General features: G+C 42.7%; 1 protein-coding gene across 5 annotated transcripts in view; it reads left to right on the plus strand.

Moving 5' to 3' along the window:
- PTPRT (protein tyrosine phosphatase receptor type T) overlaps positions 1 to 23,617 on the plus strand; it is a 720,698-nt gene that overhangs the window by 348,577 nt on the left and 348,504 nt on the right. For all 5 annotated transcript variants that reach the window (XM_074970228.1, XM_074970229.1, XM_074970231.1 and 2 more), the window contains exon 7: positions 9,265 to 9,558. In XM_074970228.1, the coding sequence (XP_074826329.1) occupies positions 9,265 to 9,558 (294 nt within the window). The remainder of the gene's footprint in view (positions 1 to 9,264; positions 9,559 to 23,617) is intronic.

Consider the following 23,617-nt stretch of genomic DNA (forward strand, 5'->3'; position numbering starts at 1 on the left):
ATAGGTCATGCTGCAAACCCCATCTATTTGAGACACACCTTTGGGGAAAATATAGTGGTGTGGATTTTCAGGAATCTATAATGGGGAAAGTTCCAGTTTTCTGCCTTGATTCTTTTGAGAAGAAAAATTGTTTGCATTTTTAATTTTGTCATATGTGCCCAGTCTCTTGAATTAGGTGTTCTTTCATGTTTCATACTTTGAAATAAATATAAACATCAGAGCAATCACTGTTGCATCTAATTGGGCATGTTAGTCTCTGTCGGTGTAGACATGTGGTAGCTACTGCAAAAAATGATATTGTCTAATGCAAAAAATGCATGGGAGAGAGAATGGTGGATCATTGAACACTTTATGGTGAGCATAACAAAAACCGAGGTAAGAACTGTTAACCAGATCTAACATATAATGCTTTCCTGTAGTAACTGATTGCTGCATCTTATCATTGTACAAAGATGAAGGGAAACAACTGACATTACTTTCGGTGTCACAGTAGTACTTCAAGACCTCATTGTGACGGGCATTGTTCATAGATAGAGTATCTGCAGCAAAGAGCTTAATGTAAATTGGCAAGACAGAGAGAGGGAAGTATTATCCCCATTCCACAGACGAGGAACCAGGGACACAGAGTGAGTTATCCAAGGTCATATAAGAAGACTATAGTAGAGCTGGGGCTTCAAACCAGATCTGAGTTACAGTCAATACTTCAACCATAATGCCATCCTTCATCATCCATTGGAAAGAAATGGTCTCTAATGTGTGAACATTATGTACAAATGTTCATTAAAACTGAAGGGCCTTTTCTCACTTGGCTCCCCTTCTGTCCTAGGTTTCCCCAGCCATTTTCAACTTCAGATGAAAGCTGCTAATATAGTGGCTGCTCTTAAAAATTCACTGGCTTGGAAGATTCAACCATTTCTATTAAATTACCTATTTTAAAGCTTTGAGATGTTTCTGAAACTGATAGTCTTTTAATCCGGTGAAATTTTAAAGTAGGCATGCTCAAAAAGTTAATCTAGGGTCAAATTAATGCAAGTGATATCATCTGAGGCATTTCAGTACCAAGTTAGTTCTTCCAGTGAAAAGAGTTTTGATGTCCTAGTCTCTCAAACAGCTACTGATCTCAAGCAACGGACTCTGTTTGTATAGTCGATAATCTAAGAATAAAAATTCACAGCTAACTTTCCAGTTAAATTAGGGTTGAAATAGATTTGATGTCTACCACCAGGCTGTGTCCATAGCCCATTATATGACTGTAGACACTAACATGCAAGTATTTTTCACCCTGGTTGATCCTTCACTGTATTACCGGCTGCCTACAGGGAAATTCATCGCAGTCCCATGACTCTGTAATTTTTTGAGCAATCATAGTCCATTGTAATCACATTTTAGTGTTCGCAGCACTGACAGGAGCTCCAGATATGGGCAGATATGTTGGATTAAAGCTGCAAAAACATAAGGTCCCTGTAGAGAATTGGTACCTGCTAGGATGATATTGTTATAGCTATGTATTTCTAGTATGAAGCCTATTGCTCATGGGACTAGTATTAGGGGAAAATGTACCATACAGATTATCTCAGTTTGGGAAGTAGTTTAGTCTAATCCATTTTTGCAATTTTATAAATGCTTAGGGTTTACTGATCTATTCACAGGATTACCCAGAACTTCTTTAAAAGACAATCGCATTTGCTATTTTCCAGCCTTCCCACAGAGTTTTAAAGTGAAATTGTGTGTTTATCAGGAGCTTGGCTATTTGATTTTAAAATTCCTTTGGAACTCTGGTGTGAATACCATCTGGTCGTAGGGACTTAAACTGACTAGTTAAACAGAATAATCCCAAACTACCTCTCTCTCTCTCTCTTCTTTTTTTTTTTGACACCTCAATTTCTGAAAGTGCATCATCCTTACCTACCCTGAACCTGTTCTCTTCCAAATATCTCCCCAGCAATGTTGTAATGAAGACTGATGCAAAGAAAAAATTTAGCCTCTACAATGCACTTATCCTCTTCAGAACTTCTTTACTCTGGGAGTCAGCAGATCTACTGATTTCTCACAAGCTTCCTGCTTTTGATATATGTAATATCTTGTTTTGTTTGTCTCTTTGGCTACTTCTCTTCAGAAGCTCTCAATTCCATTCTTCTCTTGGCTTCACTTAGGTGGGGTTTCCATTTTCTTAATACATTTTTGGGTCCCTCCTTCACGTTTCTTCCTTCTTTGCCTGCCTTTCTCAATCAGTTGGTTAGATTTTGGCTGATTCCCTTACTGGCAGGTTTGATGGTCCTCAAGGGTTTGTCACTGCGCTTCCCCTGTGCTGTATTGCCCCATACATGAATGCTTTTTCAGGCTATGTGGTTTTGTTTGGTTTCTATTTGAAAGTATTTGGTTTTAAAAAATCCTGTATAGAGAGCTGGGTCTGAATCCCTCACTGTGGGAGAGTTGAGATTCTGATACAAATTAGGTTTAATTCTAGAATAGATTTAGATCTAATGGGTCTGGGCCCATTAAAATAGATGGATGGACAAAGGGTTAAAGTACCAGACTGAGAATTAAGAGATCTGGATGGTACTCACAGCTTGGCCATAAGAATCCTCTGATTTTGGATGAGTCAGTTAAATGTTCTGTGCCTCAGTTTCCCCATCGGTGTAAAATGGGCATACTGATATCTGTTTGTATAAAATATATTGACATCTTTGTTTGAAAAGCTCTCTGGAAGTGCAGCGTTATCCTCAAGCCTGCACTTTTGAATTGTACAACCCTTAGATGCTTTGTGATAGTCTCCCTACACAAAGGTTAAATGTTCCTTTTATTTTCTATGCCCTTTGTTTAGTGTCCTTCCACTTCTCTTTTTAAAGTCTATTAGTCGCTATGGAAACGATGTCACTGGTATAGGTGGGGCCTAAATTGCATTCTCCAGAGCAGTATACAGGCAGTTAACATAATAGCATGAAATTCATACAATGCTGTGTGAGTTAAAGGAGTTGGATGGATTTTTTTTTGATGACCTGGTCAAATTAGTTGTCACATTGCTGGGGGGTAACATCTGTCGCAACTTGGCCCAGTCCCCATCTCCAAACAGGTGCCCATCTGTTGTGAATGGACCCAACCTTTGGATCCCACTTGCTTCTAAGTAATCTGGGCCTGGGTGTAACTGGACACTGTTCCTAGCTCTGGGGGGGTCTCATGCACATTCCCAGGTGCAGACCTCATGTCTGACACTCTTCTTGAGCAGAAGGATCTTGCAGTCTGGCTGACTTACATTCTAGAGCCACAAGCCTTTCTGAACCCCTGGTTGCTTCTGCATGTTCGCTCAGTTCCACCTTTCTGTAAACATGCTGAGCTTCTGATTAACCCATTGAAGGACAACATGGCAGGCAAATAAGGAACACAGGCTTAGCAAAGTAATTTTGTAGACATAGATTCTATGGCCCAGATTTTGAAGGTACAGTAACTCCTCGCTTAACATTGTAGTTATGTTCCTGAAAAATGTGACTCTAAGTGAAACAATGTTGAGCAAATCCAATTTCCCCATAAGAATTAATGGAAATGGGGGGGTTAGGTTCCAGGGAAATGTTTTTCACCAGACGAAAGAATATATACACACACACACACACACACACACACACACACACACACACACACACAGTATAAGTTTTAAACAAACAATTTAATACTGGTACACAGCAATGATGATTGTGAAGCTTGGTTGAGGTGGTGAAGTCAGAGGTTGGGATATTTCCCAGAGAATGCCTTACTGGTAAATGATGAAGTAGCAATCAGCTGAGCCCTCAAGGATTAACCCATTGTTGTTAATGTAGCCTCGCACACCACAAGGCAGCACGAATGGAGGGAGGGGAGACAGCATGGCAGTCAGAGACAGAGACACATGCCGTGTGTGTGAGAGAGAGAGATGTGCATTGCCCCTTTAAGTACATTGACCCCACTCTAAATACACTGCCTTTTTAAGTAGATCAGCAAGTTGAGTCAGAAGCTGCTGCCAGGAAGCTCCCTCCATCCTGAGCCCTGTCGTGTGTCCCCCTGCTCTATGGAAATGGGGTAAGCGGGGTTCAGGAGCAGGGGGAGGGGGACACCATGACATTAGCCCCTGTCAGGGTTCCTTCCCCACTCTGAACTCTAGGGTACAGATTCCACCCCCCCCCCCAAGATTTGAAAGTATCTTCCCCTTTTATTGGTCCTTTGGGTCAGGTGCCAGCCAGGTTAGCTGAGCTTCTTAACCCTTTACAGGTAACAGGATGTTGCCTCTGGCCAGGAGGGATTTTATAGCACTGTATATAGAAAGGTGGTTACCCTTCCCTTTATATTTATGACAGCCCCCCTCTTCTCTCCACCCCCCCCCCCCCCGCGAAGCAGCAGCTCTAAGGCAGAGGGCAGGAGCAGCACACGGCAGCGGGGGGAGGGACAGCTGAACTGTCCAGCAATTGATAGCCTGCTGGGCGGCTGCCGCACAGGGAACTTAGGGGAGCAGGGAGCTGATGGGGGCTGCCCGTCCACCCCGGCTCCAAACCCCAACCAGCTCACTCCAACGGGCTGCTCTTCCTGCAAGCAGTGGACAAAGCAGGCAGCTGCCAAAAGATGTTTAAGGGAGCATTGCGCAACTTTAAATGAGCATGTTCTCTAATTGATCAGCACCGTAACAACGAAACAATGTTAACCGTGATCACTTTAAGTGAGGAGTTACTGTATGCAGGCGTTGCAGCACTCAGCATCTCAACACCCAACTTATTTGGGAGCTTAAATCTAATTTTTTACAGAGATTTAGGAGTTTGGGGCTTAATATTTCATTTGTCTCCTAACTTGAGATGTAACTTAACTTGTAAGATGCCGTCTTCTTTCTTTTTTCTTTTTTCTTTTTTTTTTGGCATGAAAAAATAAATCTGTAAGATCTTCTTTTAATTATAGTGCAGAGGGGAAAAATCAATTTTAAGCAGTTTGTGATGCTCATATTTTTAATGAAGTTCTAGCTACCCATGCTTGAATTTTTTGAAAATAGATTTGTTGGGGACATCCCTAATGTAAACCACTAGCTTTTTGACACTAAAAAGTTTCTGCCTGGAGTTTGGAGAAAGGGGCAAAAACTAAGTTTGCAAACATTTGTTTGAATTTTAAACAAACTGTATTTCTCACACTGTTTTGTTTGCTTATGGGAGATATCTATTACTCCAATTATAATTGTGATGATAAGAGTTGCTCATTCTTCCAGGGAACTAACAGCATAATTTCTGTGGTTGATCCCAATGAAGCAACTCAGCTCAGATTTTGAATAGCAAGCCACCGAGTAAATAACATTCACCATAAATTTTGAGTAACTTTGAATAATAGATTAATCAGAGAAAATTATCCTACACTAATAAACCACAAATAGGGCTGGAATTTACTGAATTACTTATTCATTAGATTATTTGTTCAGCTCTTTATTACTTATTTATGTATCACCATGCTAGTTCTATTTGCTTTACAGACAAGGGCCTGGATGCACAAAAGGAGTTCAATACCTAGAAAATCACTGTGCTTCACAAAGCCAAAGTTAGGTGCCTAGGTTCCTCTCCAATGAATGGAGAGAGACAGGTGCCTTAGTCTGCAAATCACAAAAGCCAGTATGCTTCTAGGGGGCTTATTCCTTCACCCGCTTACTTCCCTGGTCCTTCTCGCATGAACAGAGAGCAACAATACCCGAAGTCCAAAGGTGCAAACAATTCGATGTTTATTGGGGTGAACTTCCAGCAACCATGATTCCAGTTTCCTTCCTTAGTGTCCCCCTTCCCAGCTCTGACCCCACAGAGACTTACCTGTGTCCCTGTTCCCATTCCCCCTCTTAGCAAAACATGATTCCAATTCCCCACCCCCATTCCCTGTTCCCATTCCCCCCTCACTTCCTGACTGACTGCAGACTACATAGTAAAACTTGAGTTCTGCTTAGCTATACCTTAACCAATCATTTTACTGAAATTTAACTAACCAATCCTAACATATTGTAACATGATTATGTAACCAATTATATCCCACCACCTTAATTAGTTTACACCCAGCAAAATTAATTATACAGCAGACAGAAACAATCACAGAACCAGACAGAGATTATACAGACAAACAATAGGGAAATCGGGGGACTACAGTGATAGAACAACAAAAAAACGAGGAGTTCACGTCCCAGCTATTGATAAGTGAGTTCTTGTCAGACAGGATGCTATCAAACTAAGTTTCCTTTTACATCTTCTAGGCACTTCCCTTTCTCTGGAGGCGTTAGGCATTATCAGGACAGGATTGTATTCCTAACAGCCCAATAGCACCTTATTTCAATGTGTCTAGTTTGGAATGTAAAGATGTGACCGGTCGCTTCCCAGCTTATGGCTGCCTCTGCTGCTTAGCCAAAGGCCTTAGCCTTAGAACAGGGCCTCAGACTGTCACAGTAAGAGAAGGCCCTTACACCGGCAGACAGTGATTTTGATTCTTTCTTTTATACCTCTATAACTAGCTAAATGATAAGAATACACCTAAATTAGAGTATAGGCCTTTACAGACAGGCCTGAATATCTATATCCTAACACACGCTAGGCAGGGAGCCTGCCTAGGTTAGCTAACGGGAGCTGCTGACCAGAAGGGGAGAATGCTAAGTCTATCTCTGCAATGCTGTTAGCGATTCTCAGCTGTGACTGCTCTCCTGCTGTCAGGTGCTTACACCAGTGGTTTTCAATCTGGGACCACAGACTACATCTCAGGGGTCTGTGAAAGGTTGTTGTTACCATAGAACAGTTGTTTTCTACCTGTGGTCCACGGACCCCTGGGGGGTCCACAGACTATGTCTAAGATTTTCAAAGGGTCTGCCCCTCCATTTGAAATTTTTAGCGGTCCCCAAATGAAAAAAGGTTAAAAACCACTGATCTACACCATTTTAACAAGAAGCCAGGAGGAAGGAGAGGGACCTCCCTCATAACTTTCAGCCCAGTGGTCAGGGTGCCCATATGTGCTAAACGTTTCGAGGGATGTCCTCCTTCTCCCTTCCCTCAGCTGTTTTGTGTGAACTCACCTGAAGGGCCCTACCCGGTAGCCGTGCCCAGAGGGCACCTACAGGATTGGGCCCTGCACATGACTTAGGTGGTCAAATGCCTGTCTTCTCCTGATTTGTGAATCACTTTGTGGCTTAAGTGGGAGATAAGTGTCTGGGTGCCTAGAGGGAGGCAGCAGCGTGCATGTCCAGAGGCAGAAACATAGGCGCCGAGGGAACTTATACCCTGAAAAGCTAGGTGTTGAGTGAGTCTAGGTGCCAGCAGAATTCACCAGGAGTTTTGTGCAGTACAGTGGTCCCCAAACTGGGATTTAGGGTATGTCTACGCTGCAATAAAACACCCATGGCTGGCCCGTGTCAGCTCACTCAGGCTTGCGGGGCTATAGAAAATTACAGTGTTGATGTTTGGGCTCGGGCTGGAGCCCAGAATCTGGGCCCTTCCTCCTTCATGATGTAGACATACCCTTAGGTGCCTAAAACAGAGACTTAAGCACCTAACTCCTCTTGTGCATCCAGGCCCTGGTGTCTTGCTAGAGGGCTTTTAATCTAAGGCCCTGATTTTCTACAGAATTTAAGCTCAGAGTAAAACCTCCTTGGCTGGGAAGGCTTGTCAATGGAGTTGGGTTTTTTTCTCTGTCAAAATTTGCAAGTTGCGAACTGCGGGATCTGCTGTGACTTTGGGTAACCTCCATGCCCCTACAATGAACCGTGTAAGTTATGGAATGGGGGACTAAGGCGCTTCCTAAGGTTCAGTGGGGCATTTCCACACTTTCAGGAATGTTCTGCACATATAAATGCATATCTCTTGAGCTCCTCTGTGGTTTGCAGCCAAGGCATTCATTCCTTTAACTAATCACAGGAGGAAAGCTTATCATTCTATTCAATTCAAAAGGGTTTTTAGAGTAACTCTTGCAGAAATCTATTTCTAAAACTTAAAAGGCTCTGTGTCATTAACTTCTGTAGGACTTCTTTCCTTAAGAAAAAGGGTGTCTGCTGTGTCTGTCTCCTTAGTTTCACAAGCAAAGAGAATTTCTGTGTCCTCTGGGCTGAGGGCAAACCAAATTAGAGGTGTGGAAAACAGACCAGATGTGATTAAAGAAATCGCTCAGAATCTTGCACATTTCAGTTCAGGTTTTCAAAACCACAAGGCATATGGTATTCATGTGGCTTCCAATATGCCAGTGTTATGTGTACAGGGATAATACCAAAAAATGAGGCAGGATGCCAGGCCCCTGTAGACTTTTTGAGGATTTCATCAGAGGGTGCTGGAGAGCCATCTTGCTGACTTGCTCTCCTTTTTATCACAGAGGTATCTTCACCCGTCTGGTTCCTGCCTCCTGATAATGCTTCTCAAACTTCTTCGAGGCAGTCTTCAAGTCTGACGCAGACTTGGCTTTAGTGCCATCACTCATGAAGTTAAACATATTTTGCTCTTGAACACCATGGAGTGTGTTAATTCACTGTCTTAGTTTCTCTTTTAGCCCCACCATAGCAGTAATGTAGTTACATTGAACTTCATCAGCATTCTGTTTGTGTTACTATTAAACAAGCAAAGACCCTTCAGGCATTTAAATACATTTTCAATTGTATTTTTAGAGACACTGTCAACTAATTTGGTCTAAAAATGTATCCTATTTTAAAACTACAGCCTCTTATTAAAATGGCATTTTGAATTCCCTAAATACAGTGGTCACCAATAAAAACATGGTCTTTGCTCACAGCTAGACAGTGCCCTTTGCTACACTGCATTTCCTCCTCTTAAAGTAGGAAGTAACTGTGGGAACAGCGTTGACCTTTTCAAGTTACTGTATTTTATTTTAATAATCACTTTATGGTAAATTACTCAGGAGATGGGTGAGGATAAAGTTATCTATTTTGTGATGAGTACGTGGGATGGGCTAAGGTGAGGAGCTTATTTCGTGACGGTATTTCTAAATAGATAAAACTTATTTTTCTTTCATATTATGTGGCTCCTCATTTTCCATAAAGAGTCGGACTTTCTACCTCCTGGAGTCTGTTATAGCACCCAGTTAGAAATAAATATATTAAGCCAAATTATCCTCAATTCCATGGAATTCAGTCTCATGTAAGGTACTGTCCGGTACATATCCATGAGAAGTGCACCTGTGTAACAGAGCAGAGTTTGGACCAGCCTTTCTGCTGAACATGCTGTTAAGTTACCAATGCAAGTTAAATGTGCTATTAACACATTTCACAAGCATCTTCTAACTTTTTGTTGCTTGCAGAACCTCCGACGCCCATTGCGCCCCCTGAACTGCTGGCTGTCGGCGCCACCTATCTGTGGATCAAACCCAACGCCAATTCTATCATTGGAGATGGGCCTATAATACTGAAGGAGGTGGAGTACCGGACAACCACTGGGAACTGGGCAGAAACACACATCGTAGACTCCCCAAATTACAAGCTGTGGCACCTGGACCCCGATGTGGAGTATGAGATCAGAGTGCTCCTCACCCGCCCTGGTGAAGGGGGCACAGGGCCACCTGGGCCTCCACTCACAACAAGAACAAAATGTGCAGGTAGGGTATATTCTGCTTTATAAACAGCACCGTGGTTTTGGTTTAAATGTTTTGTGATTGGAAGCTGAACAAGGCTGCATTACAGTGCAAGCAGTATCTAGCTCTATTCTTATTTCTATGCACCAATGAGTTACTGACCCAATAACAGCCAGTACTCCCACCCCTCTTTTGATGTAGCTGTATTGTATGGAGCGCTCTTTGAATTCAGGATATGGATTGTGGCATGTTTGTTTTCTTACATTCATTCTTCTGTTCAGGTGGCATGCTTTTAAAAGGCATAGGCAGCTGTTTAGACATCTACAGTGCATTCCCACTCACTACAGAAGTGGGAAACCCAAGAAGATAAGAACACGACAAGCCAATGATAATCTTTCAAACTAGTTCTCTGATGGTCACATTGACCCTAACACAAGCCCTTTATCAATATTTCCTTCTCTTACGCGCATAGTAAATACATACTTTTCCTCTTAGGTAACTTTTGCAGTCAGCCACAAAACAGAAAGCTTTGTACAAACTTCAGAAATATTTTTGCAATATATAATTCTGTGATTGTTTCAAAATGTCTTGTTTTGTTTTGTTTCAATTTCCTCCCCAGACTTATTTTTTCTTCAAAACAGTGCAAATATTCACCCACTGATACCCATATGGCTAGTTTTGCTCTGCCTGAAATTTTATGCACAGCTGAATTTATCAACCAGGGCTTTTGACTTACAGAATGAAATCAGACCTTAAATTCATGGGGACTCCACCGTAAAACTTCCTGATGTGCACAGATCTGAATGAATATACAACTAATTTCTTTGTTTATAGTTAGCAGCTAGACTTTATATTGCACATTATTGGAAAAATCTGACCTTTCCTCGTATGGAATTGTGCTATCAGAAAATATGGACTGTCCATGTAATTGAAAAGCTTTCTCACCAACTACCCAGCCAGCAAGTCAGAATCTTTAGCCAGGTTCTTTGACTATTAACCTGATCCTGAATAAACAGTGTACGATGAAGTATGTTATAATGTTTTGTTGTAACTTTGCCTTAATAAAAAGTTCCAACAAATCAATAGCATGAATGGCAAGTGTTAGAAAGTGTGGGACAGGTATGTTTTTGTCCTCCATTCAAGGAGGCTGAATAACTCTCCTCTTTACCTGCTGCAGCATTTATTGCTCACTGAATGTTGCAGGATATCTTGTTTTGTTCCTTCATATTTGCATGGAGGAATTTTGAAGAAAGGGGTGGAGGAGACCAGTTCTGCAATCACTTTTAACTTTCCTGGTGAAAGATGAACCCGTTCTTGGTATTCTGAATATGTTGTGTATTTGTCACATGCCAAGGGAAATCAGGCTTCTTGCCCGACAATGGAGTGGGTTAGGCATCCCACTGTAAGATCCTTCCTTCCATACTGCTTTCTTCTCAAGGTATGGATCACATTTCATCTGCAGATTTCTAGATGTCACTTGCCACAGTTAAAACAAAGGAAATAAGTTGATTAGAGGATGTATCTCTCTTCCTTCCACTAGGGTAATATAGCAAGTGGACTTTAGTGAGTTCGTGCACAATATCTGATTCCAAATATCCATGTTTATGAATTAAACCAACCAACCTGATGTCTGCAAGGGGTTTTAAAGTATTTTCAGCAGTAACTACGTTTGGCCAAATGTTTTCCTATGGTTGGATTAAGTCTTGATGCATTAGTATTCACCACACACTGCCACAGCATGAGAACCCACATCAACCCTCCTTCCCTCTCCAAATGGGGAAGAGTAGGGAGTTGCGTGCAGCATGAAGAAAAAGGAAGCTTCCTAACTACATTCTGTTCTCTTTGAAATGGGCAAGGAAAGCACTTGGCATGCAGTGTTTTCTTGAGACAAATCAGCAGTGACATTCATACAAACTGTGCGGATCTGGCATACAGGTGTTTGATGTTGCATGATATCTGTCAGATAGGCAGGAGCTGGCAGATGGTTGGAGGGTTTTCCACATTTGTTGCACACAGAGGGAAAGAACAAGGATACTGATGCCAGCATGCCAACACACTCAGTATTTCAGCAAGTGCCACTGTGCTCATCCTCTTGCCTTCCTGTAACTCTCCGAACACTAGAATCACTGTCAGATTCTCTAGCCTTCAGCACAAATCACTGTCTGATTGATTGTCTTAAGGGGCTAAGATGGGAACTAGTGTTAAACCTGTAATGCTGAAGGTCAAAGTTTGAGATTTGGAGCCTGATTGGGACCTGGTGAACCCAGATTTCTGCATACAGATAACTGTACGCTTAGGGCTCAGTTCTTGTTTTCAGTCACAGCCCTGAAAATTACTGTGGAACTGCAACACTCCCAAGGAGGCATAATTCCTCAAGCTCCTGAGCCTCACAGAGGGAGTGCACATACTACACCAGTCCTTACAAGGTACAGCATGAGCCCCTGTGTCCAGCCAACTCCACATGATGGTGGAGAGAGGGAAATGGACAACTCAGTCCTGCTTCCTCACTGCTCCCTTTTGCAGTAGTTTATGCCTTCCAGGGGCTACTGAAGGAAACATTCTCTATAACTCTCCAATGCAGGACCTGCAATTGTGCCATGGCAGGGCTTGGTTTGCCCTGTAATTTCCTGATTTGCATTTGCAAATAAAACTTGCACAAATTAGGTGTCTTAAACAATGGGTGCAATCACACTTTTGCAGGAGCAACAAAAACCAGAATCTGCAAACTTGTGCATGTCATCTCTGTAAAGAACACTTGCTTTAAATTAAAGCTTACTTCACTGGAGGAGGAGGAAGGGGCACTAGTGCTGCTCCTAATGATCTCTTGTACTGTGCCCCAGATAACTTGGTTTTCCTTTACTTCATATGGCATTGACTAAAATCATGAATGATGATGTAGATAATCATTTGGCTAACCAATGTTGCTCTATTTTTTTTTCAGTTGTAATTTACTAATGAAATCTACCGGTGGAGAAGGTCACTGGTTAATGTTAATTGTCATACAGAGGTTGTTGAGATTGATAGTGATGACATTTATACTTTGTTGAAAGCACCAGGTTGGAGAGATTCTAATGAACTAAATGTTGCCTCTAAGGAGGGAGGAAAGATGCTTAGCCAATATCTGAAGATTTTATATAATATCCTCATAATGGTAATTTAGATAATAGACTGGAAAATTTAAATCGTTATCCCGATTTTCATACAGGGTGGTGCAGCCTCTTTAAATATCTTATGACGAGGATAATCACATCCGACTTACACAGTAACAATCCTTCAAGACTGTTCTGAACAAAGAAGAAAGTGACGCCATTAATCTGATTTCTTTTTTTAAACTGGCTAATGAAAGATGGTGCATCTTTTTAGTCGATACTGATTTGTGTGAGTGTGTGTTCTGCTCCCCTGTTTGCAAGGCTATTTCAACAACGGAAAAACAGCACACGTTTACATATGTATGTGGCTTTGTTCCTGTAAATAGCTCTTTTGTGGTCCGGTCCTAAATGGCTATACAGCACAAACAGCAAAACTGACGACAGAACTGGTTTCCAAGCGCACCATGCAAACCAAAAAACGATCACTAATATATTTGTTGCAGAAACCACAGGTGGTGGTTGTAAGTATAGTCGATCCACAATTTTCAGAAAGGTGCCTTGGTTCGATGGTATCCTGTGAAATAATCTCCAGTACCCCTTTGATATAGGCATTCTTCTACAAAGATAGGGAAACTGAGACACAAGATTTTTCAGAGTTACCCAGAAGTCCTGCCGAAGCCAACAGGAGCTGCGGGTGCTTATTGCCTCTGGTTTGGGCAATATCTTATAGCCTGATTTTCAGTGTCCTGCTCAGAGCCAGCTTTAGAACTCAGGCTCCCAGTCTTGTATCTAGACCACTGAATCACTCTTCCCTCCCTCTTCATGTGCAGCTATGGAAAATAACTTTCAAAGTTACAATTATCTAACTTTCTTTACCGCAGGCCTTGCATCCAACTGAAGCGTGACTGAGACTATCTTAGCACGAGTTTAGAAAGTTACTGCACCATAAAACAATTCTTATCAAAATCATCCATGGTTTGTCACATTATTGATCAGAATGAGGGAAAGCTGTTTTCATGGACTTCAGAAAGGTTTTTGATTAAATAAATCCCCTATCAAAAACTGATTATGAAATGTCCTGCTTTAAATAACCATAAAGGGATTTTATTAAAGTGGATAATATCTTATCTAAACTTTCCCAATCAGTATGTACCCGTACAAAAAGGTTTCTTATACCACTGATATGATGGCTGGTTTTCTGCAGGGCACCATTTTTAGGCCTGCAGCTGCATTTGATCAGTCTAAATTATATTCAAAATAAATTAAGTCCCTGCATGGTTTTTTACTGACTCTTTACAGGCTGGAAAAAGCCATATGCCTCAAACTCATGGCAAGCACTATCTTGGCAAGTGAGTGATGGTGGTTTTTGGCCTTTATGGCGGTGACAACAGGTGAAGTGGGGACAGCTGAGTAGGGAGCTCAGGCTTAGCAGGAGAAAGCTGTCAGCCAGAGGGAAGGGTTACTTGAGAGTGGAGAGAAGGGAGCTGAGCTGCCCCTGTGTAGGAGCAGAGCCATAGCCCAGAGCTGCAATTAGAGGAGAACAGGATGGGTGTCATTGATGTCAGCCCCAGAAGCAATGGTTTAGGAGAGAAGTATGGGATCAGGGATAGGTCTGTCAGATCATGTACGTGTTAGTGCTCTGATCAAAGACCTCTGGGCACTAGGGTGCGCTTTTCAGCAATCCTTGGGGAGCTAGAAGTGGAGCCAGGTAAATATTTCAAAGTTTTTGTTCCATGGGTTTCAAAAGAATGTTTTTTGTTTGAATTTTTTCACCCAAATTTTGCAAACTGAGAATGTGTGGTTTTAATTTTCCCTGTTTAGCCACTGAAAAGGGGGTAATAGAGAAGAGACGCTTCTTTTAAATTTTACTGGGGGGTGGGGTGGGGGAATGGAAACTTATGCCTTTTTAGTTTTCCAGCCAAGAGAGCTATTACAGATGGAGTGGATTTTAAATTCAGTTTAATATGAAGACAATGCTAAATTTATAAGACCAAGTGAGATTCAGATGCTAAAATCAAGAGAGGGAAGAAGAAAAAGCCCCAAGCCCCAAAATGAGTAGGGCCCTAGCAAATTCACGGTCCATTTTGGTCAATTTCACGGTCGTAGGATTTAAAAAATCATAAATTTCATGATTTCAGCTTTTTAAATCTGAAATTTCATGGTGTTGTAATTGTAGGGGTCTTGACCCAAAAAGGAGTCATGGGGATGGGGAGATTGCAAGATTATTATAGAGGTGGGTGTGGTACTGCTACCCTTACTTCTGCGCTGCTGCCGGCGACGGCGCTGCCTCCAGAGCTGGGCAGGTAGAGAGCAGTGGCTGCTGGCCGGGATCCCAGCTCTGAAGGCAGAGCGGCTGCCAGCAGCTGTGCAGAAGTAAAGATAGCATGGTACGGTATTGCCACCCTTACTTCTGTGCGCTGCTACCTGCAGAGCTGGGCCCTCAGTCAGTAGCCGCCACACTCCAGCTGCCCATCTCTGAAGGCAGACGCACAGAAGTAAGGGTGGCATGGTATGGTATTGCCACTCTTACTTCTGCACTGCTGCTGGCAAGGCGCTGCCTTCAGAGCTGGGCACCTGGCCAACAGCTGTCGCCCTCTGGCCACCCAGCTCTGAAGGCAGCACAGAAGTAAGGGTGGCAATACTGCAACCCCTCCTGAAACTCCTTGTGGGGACAGGACCCCCAGTTTGAAAAAATTCTGGTCTCTCCTGTGAAATCTGTATAGTATAGGGTAAAAGTACACAAAAAACAGATTTCATGGGGGGAGACGAGATTTCACAGTCCATGATGCATTTTTCATGGCCATTAATGTGGTAGGGCCCTCAAAATGAGACACTCTGCTGTTGTGATCCTTCACAGGGTCAGTCTGTGAAACAGGATATAGGGGCTTTCAATTCTTTTGATAAGATAAATTAATAAAAGAAATGTTAAAGGGGTCACATCCAAATTCCTCTGTATTCAGCAGATATGGAGACTGGGTATATCCAGCTGGAGGATGTGAGGGGTTAGCTCCTGGAGACTGGAACAATGGCATAGATCAAGAGTCTAAGGAAATGGCAGTTAGTCTTGACCTATTACTGTTGAAATATTACTTCAAAAAAAGTGGTCAAGTTTGGTATGTGTGTGTATTGTACACAGAGGGAAGGGGCGGGGGGATACTTCACCTGTGTGTATGGGCAGGTGGAATTTAAAGGCAAACTATTGCCACGAAATAGTGATGTTCAAAAGTTAGAAGTAGTGTCAGATACTGCTCATGCCTCTGAATCTCAGAAATTAAAGCCAGAAGGGACCATCACATCACCTAGTCTGATCTCTTGTGTATCCCAGGCCACCAACACCACCCAACACCTGCAAACTAAACCCAGCAACTTATATTAGACCAACATGTTACAGCCTTCAGGAGACTAAACTATTGTGGTTCCACAGGCAGAGAATAAGAGGGACTGAGGTGCACCAGTGCCTGAGGCCACTGTAATGGCAGTGACATGATTAAGTGAGATAGACCCAGATGATTCTGGAAAGTGACCCTGCACCCCTTGCCCCAGAGGAAGGTGAAACCTGCCCCCCAAGGTCACTGTCAATCTGATATGGGGTAAAATTCCTTCCTGACTCCACATGTGGTGATAAAGTGGAGCCTGAGCATGTGAGCATATACCAGCCAGCCAGCACTGGGAGACAGAATGCTCGGGAACACCTCAGAGCCCTGGCCCTCCCCATCCAGTGTCCCATCTCCAGCTATGGACATCTCTGATGCTTCAGAAGGAGGGAGGGAAAAAAACCACCAGAATACACTGGGGTGGGGGGTCCCTTGCTGACTCCTGCAGAGTCACTTTGCCAACTTTTGAGAGTTTGGAACTACATTTTCATATTTTATAAAAATATTTTTCTTTTCCATGGTTGCTGTCACACACAAGTAAAAATGACTGTAATGAATTCATGGAACTGGCTGTAGAGAGAACTAGCAAGTGCACAAAAAAGGAACAAACTGGGAAAACAGAATTATTTTTCTCTAAACTCTGTAACTCATTAGGCATGAATTGTAACAATAATGGGTTTAAAAAGAGCTTCGGATAGGAGAATTATCTTTGAAGTGGATGGTGTCTCTTTAAAATTTAATGGAAAAAACATTTGATATGTAGAGTTGGTGCTAAAATATAAGATTTAGGATCCCTATATTGATATAATTAATATTTGATTTTTCACACATGCACATAAAAGCCTGAAGTATTTGCTGTAAATAACCACTAGTCAAAAGAGATTATAAGTATCATATTAAATGATTTTAGATGGAACTCTCTGCAGCTGAGACATAAGTGTATTAGCCTAAAATCTCCTTTTGAACATTATACTGTAATCAGAATTAATGGGGCTACTTACTGCAGTTACCTGTTCCCCATCTTGCTTGCTCGCTCTCTCACTATATACACACCCTTAAGAGTAGATAATTGTAAAATAGGCTCCTATTCAACAGAATCTGATTTTTTTTCAAACCTCATTTTTTTTAATGCATGCTAGTGAGTGGAACTTATTATCTGGGTTTCTTTTTCTTTCCGATTTGTTGATAAATGTTGGGGTAAGGGAGCGTTATTTCTTTAATTTACATAAGATTAGGGGCCTCAGAACATCTTTTGTTTGTGCTTAGGCTTGCCCTCTTGCTGAAACACTTGAAGTAGAAGACTGCGCAGTATAATGACACAAAACTGTTCTTTGCAGGTATTCTTTTGACAGCAAGAGGCCCCCAGAGAGAGCGGGCATAGCAGGTGACCTGTTATGTATGGCAGGATGTTGTCTGAGCATTATCTGATGCCTTGGATTGTGCTAAGCCTGTGGGGATGGCAACCACTCTAGTGACTGTCCATTAACTTCTGCATTTTGTTGGTGCTTGAGACTCTGCTTTTGTTCCAGCCCAGTAGCTTCTGGCAAGTGAACTGGAGAGATAAGGCTAAGTTACAGAAATGCTATGCTCCTCATTTTGGTCTTTTATCCTTGAATTCTGTCTGGGAATTGACAGCTACACTTACCAAAGCAAGGGGCTTCAACCATAACATATCCGTGGGGCTTAGTCCCTTTAAATATCAGAGGATGCTTTTCCCCATCAGTGACAAAATTGACCAAACAGGTAATAAACTTTTCCTGATCCTCATATCTTCTCTTTGCCTTGTTACAAGTGGGAAGCAGCGTGCATTCTATTACCAAGCAGGTGACACATCCTCTGGAAGTAAAGTGGCAGCTTTGATGATCAGATATGCTATGTGCCCTGGAGCATGTTCTGATGGAATCTTGACAATTGTGCATTTGATCTGGTGTTCTCTTCTTCTCTCTTTCCCTCTATCTTTTCACCTCTCTCAGCTCATAAAATTCACATATCCAAACTACTACGAAAAAATACAAGAGCCTGCTGCAATTTATGGCCAGTTAAACTTTTCAGTTTAATAGTTCGATTCTGATTTTTAAAAGGACACTGCCAAATATCTGTCCAGTTTCTCTGCAAGGGAACAAGTGGTAGTCAGTTGTCACATCTAGCTGCATTTCAGGGGAAAAACTACCTCTTTCAGTAACTATTTATTGTGAATTAGATAGTGCTGTAAGTGTTTGCTACAGAAGTCTGCTTGGTGCCAAGTGGAGAGATCTAGCAGAGAGAACAAATGGTGTATTATGTGCAACTGTGAACTCCAAGGAGAATGAAAAGGGAATGAACAAAGAAGTTAATTTGCCAGTGGGCTGGTTCAGTCACAAGAAGTGGTGATATATGGAACAGAATGAGTTTAGGAGCAGAGAGGGACACAAGTGAAAGATGGAAATGCAAGCTGAAAGTTCTGTGTAGGATCTGTCTGAGACCAGAACATGTTAAAGAGCCATCCAATCCTGCAAATTGTGACTCCCTTCAACTCAAGGGAAGTTGAAAGAGCACAGCACATCCTAGGATCAGTCCCTAATTGTGGTGCCATGGAAAGGCCTTCACTCTTTTGTGTATAGAATAAAACCATAGAATTTGCTATACTGAAGCAGATCATTGCTCCATAAAGTCTGATATTTGTTTCCAACAGTGGTCAGTACCAGCTAACTCCAGAGTAAGGCATAGCATGAGCAGAATGCCTCTAACCAATTGAGCAGTGAGATGCATATGGCAAGAAAATTCCTTTATCCTGACCCTAGCAGGAGATCAGCTCATGCCCTGAAGCATGAGATTTGATCTCTTATCTTAGCCTGCATAAATACAGTTATTTTTAATGTTAGAGTGAGGCTGTCATGATAGCTTTTTGGTCTGGTTGTTTTCTCGAGGAATTTTGTTAACATTGAATTTAAGTCCTAGGAATTTTTCTACCAGGATAAGCAGTTTCTAGTTTTCCTCACACACAGGGTTTGATTTTTATTTATTAGCATGAGATCTATTTATTCATTTCCACATCAAGCTGTTTCTATTTATTTTGTTAAAATGTTTAATTATATGGCTTTCTGTAGCATGGTTCGAATTTAGCATTATGTGCTGAGCAGCAAGCTGGTAAGTAATTAGCAGGACACCTTTCATGAAGGCACTGGGGGCTCTCACTGTGGAAATAAACAATGTGTTCCTAACTATTGGCTTTTGTGAACTCCTTTGGGAGAGGAGAACCTGCCTAGTCTCTGCTTTTATACTGTCTGGACAGAAAATGATTGTCCTTTTTGATCTTTCTTTACATTCATTGGCTATTAGCTCCCGAGTGCTGTCTTCAATTTGCATTCCAGAAAGCTGAACATATGGGTGACCTTTTCTGTGCCTATTCAAGGCTGTTAGCCCTGTATTCTTATGGCTTGTCTACACTACCCGCCGGATCAGCGGGCAGCGATCGATCCAGCGGGGGTCAATCTATCGCGTCTAGTATAGACGTGATAAATTGATCGCTGAGCGCTCTCCCGTCAACTCTGGTACTCCACCAGAGCGAGGAGTGCAAGAGGAGTCGACAGGAGAGCGTCAACTGTCGACTTACCATAGTGAAGACACCGCGGTAAGTAGATCTAAGTACGTCGACTTCAGCTAGGCTGTTCACGTAGCTGAAGTTGCGCATCTTAGATCAACCCTGTGCAGTAGTGTAGACAAGCCCTCAGTGTGAGGAAAACTAGCTGGAACGTAGTATCTGAGGATGCGCGCCTTCCTTCCACACCTCCCCCAACACTCCTTTGTGGTATTTCATAAACTAGTAAAAGAAAATCCTGCAGTCTGGCTCTAGTTCCTCATCTTGTGCAAATTAGCATCGTTCCATTCACTTCCGTGACGTTACGCAGATTTACACCAGCTGAGAATTGGGCCAATGAACTGTAATTCTTAAATTAGGAAGGGGTTTGTACCAAAGCCACAGATACAAATACTGCAAAAAATTTGAATTCATGTCTGGATCTAAGGGCTTGTCTACACTGGTACTTTACAGTGCTGCAACTTTCTTGCTCAGGGGTGTGAAAAAACACCCCCTGCGCGCAGCAAGTTTCAGCGCTGTAAAGCACCAGTGTAGACAGTGCCCCAGCGCTGGGAGCCGTGCTCCTCATGGAGGTGGGTTTTTTAGAGCGCTGGACGAGCTCTCTCCCAGCACTGTGCCGCGACTACATAAGCCACGTTAAAGTTGCCAGTGTAGACTAGCCCTAAAAAGGGCCTGATTCTCCTCTTCCTTCCACTAGCTGTCATGCCCTTGACTCCAAGGGAGTGTGTTTACTCCTTGTTTACATGGATGCCAGTGATAAGAGAATCAGGCCCAAGTTTCTGCAATGGGCTCAATTCTAACTTGAATCTGTGACTTAATGGGGAAATTTTGCATATGTGGCACTTTAAATTATATAGGTTGTTCCATGTGTAAACAGACAGGAATTCTAATTAGGGATCTGATTTCCCTTTCTCGTTAAGTAGTGAAATATGCATCATGATTGTTATCTGGAGTTTCTTGCACACATCCAGGTGGTAATCAGACAAACTCTTTGTGTTTTGTGGCTCTCATGCAAAACCCTTTTTTATTTTTTTTGGGTGGGGGGGAGAAGGGGGCATTGAACAGGCAATGGCACCAGTTTGAAGGCAGAATTTCTCACTTTGTATATGCAGCACTCTTTTGTAGTTCTCAACCTAGTATATGTTCTCATTAATGTGGCCCTGAAAATAAAATGTATATAGGACCGGATCCTCAGCTGTTGAAAATTGGCACAACTGAAGTCAACAGTTTATGCTGGCTGAAGATATGGCTCATAATTTATATAATAGTCTTTTTATTTATCTATTTTTAAACAGAAGGAGTCCAGATGCTTCTTCTCAATTGTCACGCAGTCCCCTGCTAAAAACAATTTACTCAAATTGCATGGTGTCTGTTTAGTCTTCAGTTAAGTGGCATCTTTCGTAAAACTTCATCCTTTATTACCATATTATTATTATTGCTTCTGTTCTTTTTTTGGGAGTGTCAGATGAGATGATCTTCCAAGATGATGTTGCTTTATGCTACCATGAAAAGCTTAACTAGCAGTAGGAGACTGGAGAGGATAATGCTAGGTATGTGTTTTGCTAAGCATGAGTTAAGCATTGAACTTTCACCCGGGAGCAACTCAAGGAAGAGTTTCTTTCTCTATTTTCTATAAATTACAAGGCACAAACATACTTATGGACCCAATCCTTTAGGATTTACACAGGAAAAGCTCTCACTGAGCTCAATGGAGCTGCATAAACAGGATCTTGTCTCTCCCAGGCCCATCACTTCATTCCCCTGCCCCTAATGCCCTCTCCCTTTGTTCCCTATGTTCTGCCTCCTTCCCCAGTGTAATAGAACTACACAGGCTAAGGAAACAGTATCTCTTGTTTGCCGACCAATCATAAATACCTAACTCAGTAGTTCTTAAAATGGGAGTTCTACCTAAGGAGTTGACATGGAAATAATTACTACAGATTATTTGAAAATTACACTTCAATCCAAGTATGCCTAAAATACTATACACTTCGGCTTGAATGATAGAGACAATCAAGTTTTTTCCTCCTTTACTTACAGTGGTCCTGCCCTTATGGAAAAGCCCTATAGAATTTAATATAGCAAAATAGCCTGATGGGCTTTATATTAGGAGACTCAGGTGTATTGTGAGGCACATGGCTTGGGGGGATTTATTCCACACATCCTTCCAGTACAAGAGGTAGTTTTTACTAAGAGGATAAAAGAAAATGTAGAGAAGTTAATAAAAAAAAAAGGCATATTCTGTGGCTTCTGACTTTGAATGTCCAATGGATCTTTACTAACTGTCTAGGTTTTCTGTTGTGTTTTGGTGCTTTTAGGATTACTTTCTTTCAGGTACTACTTTAAAAGGACTTTGTATTGTAGATGTCTTGGTTTTGTTCATGGGCAAAAATAATTCCAAGTGGTCTGCTCTGCTAGCTGTCTCTATGGTATAACCTGTTTCAAAGAGTAAGTATGAAAGGGCTTTCCTGTGTTTAGTTCTCCTTGGCCCAACCTCAGCTGGTGTAAATCGATGTAGTTCTATTGTCGGAATGAGAACTACACCAGTTTACACCAGCTGAGACTCTCCCCCTGTGTGTGCTCAGCATTAACGATAAATACGTTACTATGAATAAATCGGAAGGATAAATAAATTTGAAATGAGACATGTGCTCCTAGGAGTACTTGAGAACCTCTGAACATATGTTGCCCCTGATCCATAAGCATGGGGAGAGAACATCCCTATCATGGCAAGAAAAAGCGGTGTGGCTAACTTAATGTTTGACTTGTGCTTTGAGATCCTTGGATGGAAGGCACAATGCAAAGTATTATTTAGGAAGTGATATTTCAGAAGTGACATTTACTTCAGTGACAGGTAAGTTGATTTGTTGCTGATGAAAGACTTTCCTGAATGCCTCTGTTTGGAGGTAATGAGTGATGCATCCAAGTCCTTTGTATCAGTGCAGATGATGGATAGGAGGTTAGGGTTTGAAAGGAGAGGGCCACGTAGAAGTTTCTAGCTCTGCTTTTTCATGGATACATTTGTCATTTATAATTAAAGAAAAAATGAGTAAGAAAGTCAACTTTTACTGGTTATCACACTACACTGGAAAGCAAATCCACTAATATTAGACATCACAGTCTCCTTTACACACTGTGCTGACCACGTCTGTCTTATCAGAATTTTCACTTTGGTCACCTTTATTTAAAAACAAAAACAAACAAACCAAGAACCCCAGGACCCAACCCCCCCTCAAAAAAAAAAACCAAAAACCCTGTAGGATTGTCCAACAAATGTCAGAATTTTTAAGCAAAATCATTAACTTCTTTTCAAAGTGTCACTGCTGAGTTGATAAAGAATATGCCAGTGCTACCACTGCCTCAAAGTTTTGTTAAAGATCAATTGATCTAATCCAGAGGTGGGCAAACTACGGCCCATGGGCCACATCCGGCCCACGGAATCGTTCTGCCTGGCCCCTGAGCTCCTGGTCCGGGAGGCTAGCCCCTGACCCCTCCCCTGCTGTTTCCCCTCCCCCACAGCCTCCTCTCACTGTGCCACCAGCACAATGCTGTGGGCGGCAGGGCTATGAGCTCCTGGGGCAGCGCAGCCGCAGAGCCCGGCCTGACCCGGTGCTCTGCGCTGTGCGGTGCGTGGCTGCTCCAGCTGGGCGGCATGGCTGCCTGTCCTGGTGCAGCCGTGCCGCCAGTCACCAGTGCTCCAGGCAGCGCGGTAAGGGGGCAGGGAGCAGGAGAAGGGGGTTGGATAGAGGGCAGAGGAGTTTGGGGGGTGGTCAGGGGCCAGGGGTGTGGATAGAGGTTGGGGCGGTCAGAGGGCGGGAAACAGGGGGATTGAATGGGGCAGGGGTTCCTGGGGCGGTCAGGGAGAAGGGGTGGTTGGATGGGGCAGGGGTCCCGGGGGGGGGCAATCAGGAAGGAGAGGAGGGGTTGGATGGGGCGGCAGGGGGCAGTTAGGGGCGGGGGTTCTGGGAGTGGTCAGGGACCGGGGGGCGTGGATGGGGCAGGGGTCCTGGGGGGGGCAGTTGGGAAGCAGAGGGGGGTTGGAT

Source organism: Natator depressus, chromosome 13 (genome assembly GCF_965152275.1).
Source record: "Natator depressus isolate rNatDep1 chromosome 13, rNatDep2.hap1, whole genome shotgun sequence".
NCBI lineage: Eukaryota > Metazoa > Chordata > Testudines > Cheloniidae > Natator > Natator depressus.